The sequence below is a fragment of the Nestor notabilis genome, unplaced genomic scaffold, assembly GCF_000696875.1.
Source record: "Nestor notabilis isolate BGI_N333 unplaced genomic scaffold, ASM69687v1 scaffold18862, whole genome shotgun sequence".
Lineage (NCBI taxonomy): Eukaryota > Metazoa > Chordata > Aves > Psittaciformes > Psittacidae > Nestor > Nestor notabilis.
Window position 1 is genome coordinate 1 of NW_009918909.1, and position 1,696 is coordinate 1,696.

The 1,696-nt window shown below is 57.1% G+C and overlaps 1 protein-coding gene across 1 annotated transcript; it reads right to left on the reverse strand.

Annotated features, from left to right (window-relative positions):
- Nucleotides 1-305: 305 nt before the first annotated feature.
- Nucleotides 306-782, reverse strand: LOC104402174 (homeobox protein GHOX-7). Its single transcript, XM_010009981.1, has one exon. It carries the CDS (start codon nt 780-782, stop codon nt 315-317), a length of 468 nt encoding a protein of 155 aa, XP_010008283.1. The 3' UTR covers nt 306-314.
- Between the last annotated feature and the right edge of the window lie 914 nt (nt 783-1,696).

The following is a 1,696-nucleotide window of genomic DNA, read 5'->3' on the forward strand; positions in this document are numbered from 1 at the left end:
GTTCCTTCACCCACAGTAGAGTCTCTCCCAGGGCTGCCAGCCAAACACGGGGTAGTAAGCCCATTGCCACCCTCGGGGAGCAGCTGGGGCCATGCCTCAGGTTTCTGCTGGCTGGAGAGCTGAGCAGCTCCCACGACTGCTGAGGAAGAGGAAGAGAATGGAATGGCACTGGACCGGGGGCCAGCATCATAGAGGGAAGGAAGCAGTCTTTGCCATAGGGCCCATGGTAAGTCCACAGTCAGGAGCCAAAGAAGCAGGGAGGGAGTGTGTGCAGAGCCAGCGGGGAGCAGGCAGCCAGCATGCTGGGCTCAGCTCTATGTGAGGTGGTACATGCTGTATCCCACATGCGCGGTGTACAGTCCTACGGGAGCCACGGGCAGCCCTGCCCGCTGGAAAGGGCTGGAAGCGCCATACAGCGAGGCACCGGCCACAGCCGGGCCGCCCAGTGGGAAGGAGATGCCGAAAGCAGCAGGCGGGAGCATGGGCTTGGCTGCCATCTTCAGCTTCTCCAGCTCGGCCTCCTGCAGCCGCTTGGCCTTGGCGCGGCGGTTCTGGAACCAGATCTTCACCTGGGTCTCGGTGAGGCTGAGTGAGCTGGAGAACTCTGCGCGCTCGGCGATGGACAGGTACTGCTTCTGCCGAAACTTCCTCTCGAGGGCCAGCAGCTGCGCCGTGGTGAAGGGCGTCCGCGGCTTCCTGTTGGTCTTGTGCTTGCGCAGGGTGCAGGCGGGGGGGCTCAGCCGCCCTGCGCCGAAGAGCAGGAGCAGAAAGGAGAGAGACATCTCGGTTAGCAGCGCCCGGAGCCAGACACCCCACAGCGCTCCCACCTACAGCAGCTGGGATGCAGAGCACGGGAAATGAGGTCCCGCTCGAAGTGGCCCAAACCCCTGCACTACCTGGGCCACACTTCAAAGTGATGTCTGCCGCTCCAGCAAAGAAAGACGGTGCTTTACCTAGGAATTGGGTTTTTCAAGACTCCCAGCGCCAAAGTTTCTCAGTGCTTTTGGAATCTCCGACTCCATGATAAAACTCAAAAGAGCAGGAGTCGGACACTCAAACACCCTCCTGCCTTCACAGCTCCCGGGTCAAGCCGAGGAGACTTAAGTGAAGGGAGTGACCCTCCAATAAACCGTATGTCTCGTCCTTTTTATTGGATTAAGGGAAAAAAAACAAAACAAAACAAAAACCAGGTTGGCCTCCCAGCTTCGCACCCTCTTCATTAGGCCCCGGGAACTGGATTAAGCACGTAATTAATTACGAGCTCTAGAATTCACACCAAGCCTCCATCTACCGCTCTGCTCCTCTTAAGATTTCTAAGGGTCCTCGACCTGTCCCGGATTTACCTCGTACAACTTTTACGTTGCAATTTAAATAAGTTAAACCACTGCGATACTCTACATAACTTCTGACAGGAAACCTTTCTTTCTCCAAGGGACAGAGAAATCTCTCTCGTCGCGGTTCCACTAAGAGCACCCAAATGCTCCGGAGAGCCGCAGCCCAAGCTCGCCCTTTTCAACGGGAAGTCGGGGAGGGATCGGGATCCAGCCGAGCGGCCCGATGTCAGCGCAGCCGCTCGGAGGATTAACGGGCTTTTCTGATCCCAGCCCTCCCACTGTTATTATAACTCTAGAGCTCTGCATAGTAACACAGGAAAACATTGGCAACTGCGGCTCTCCGGACTTCGGACATGGAACAC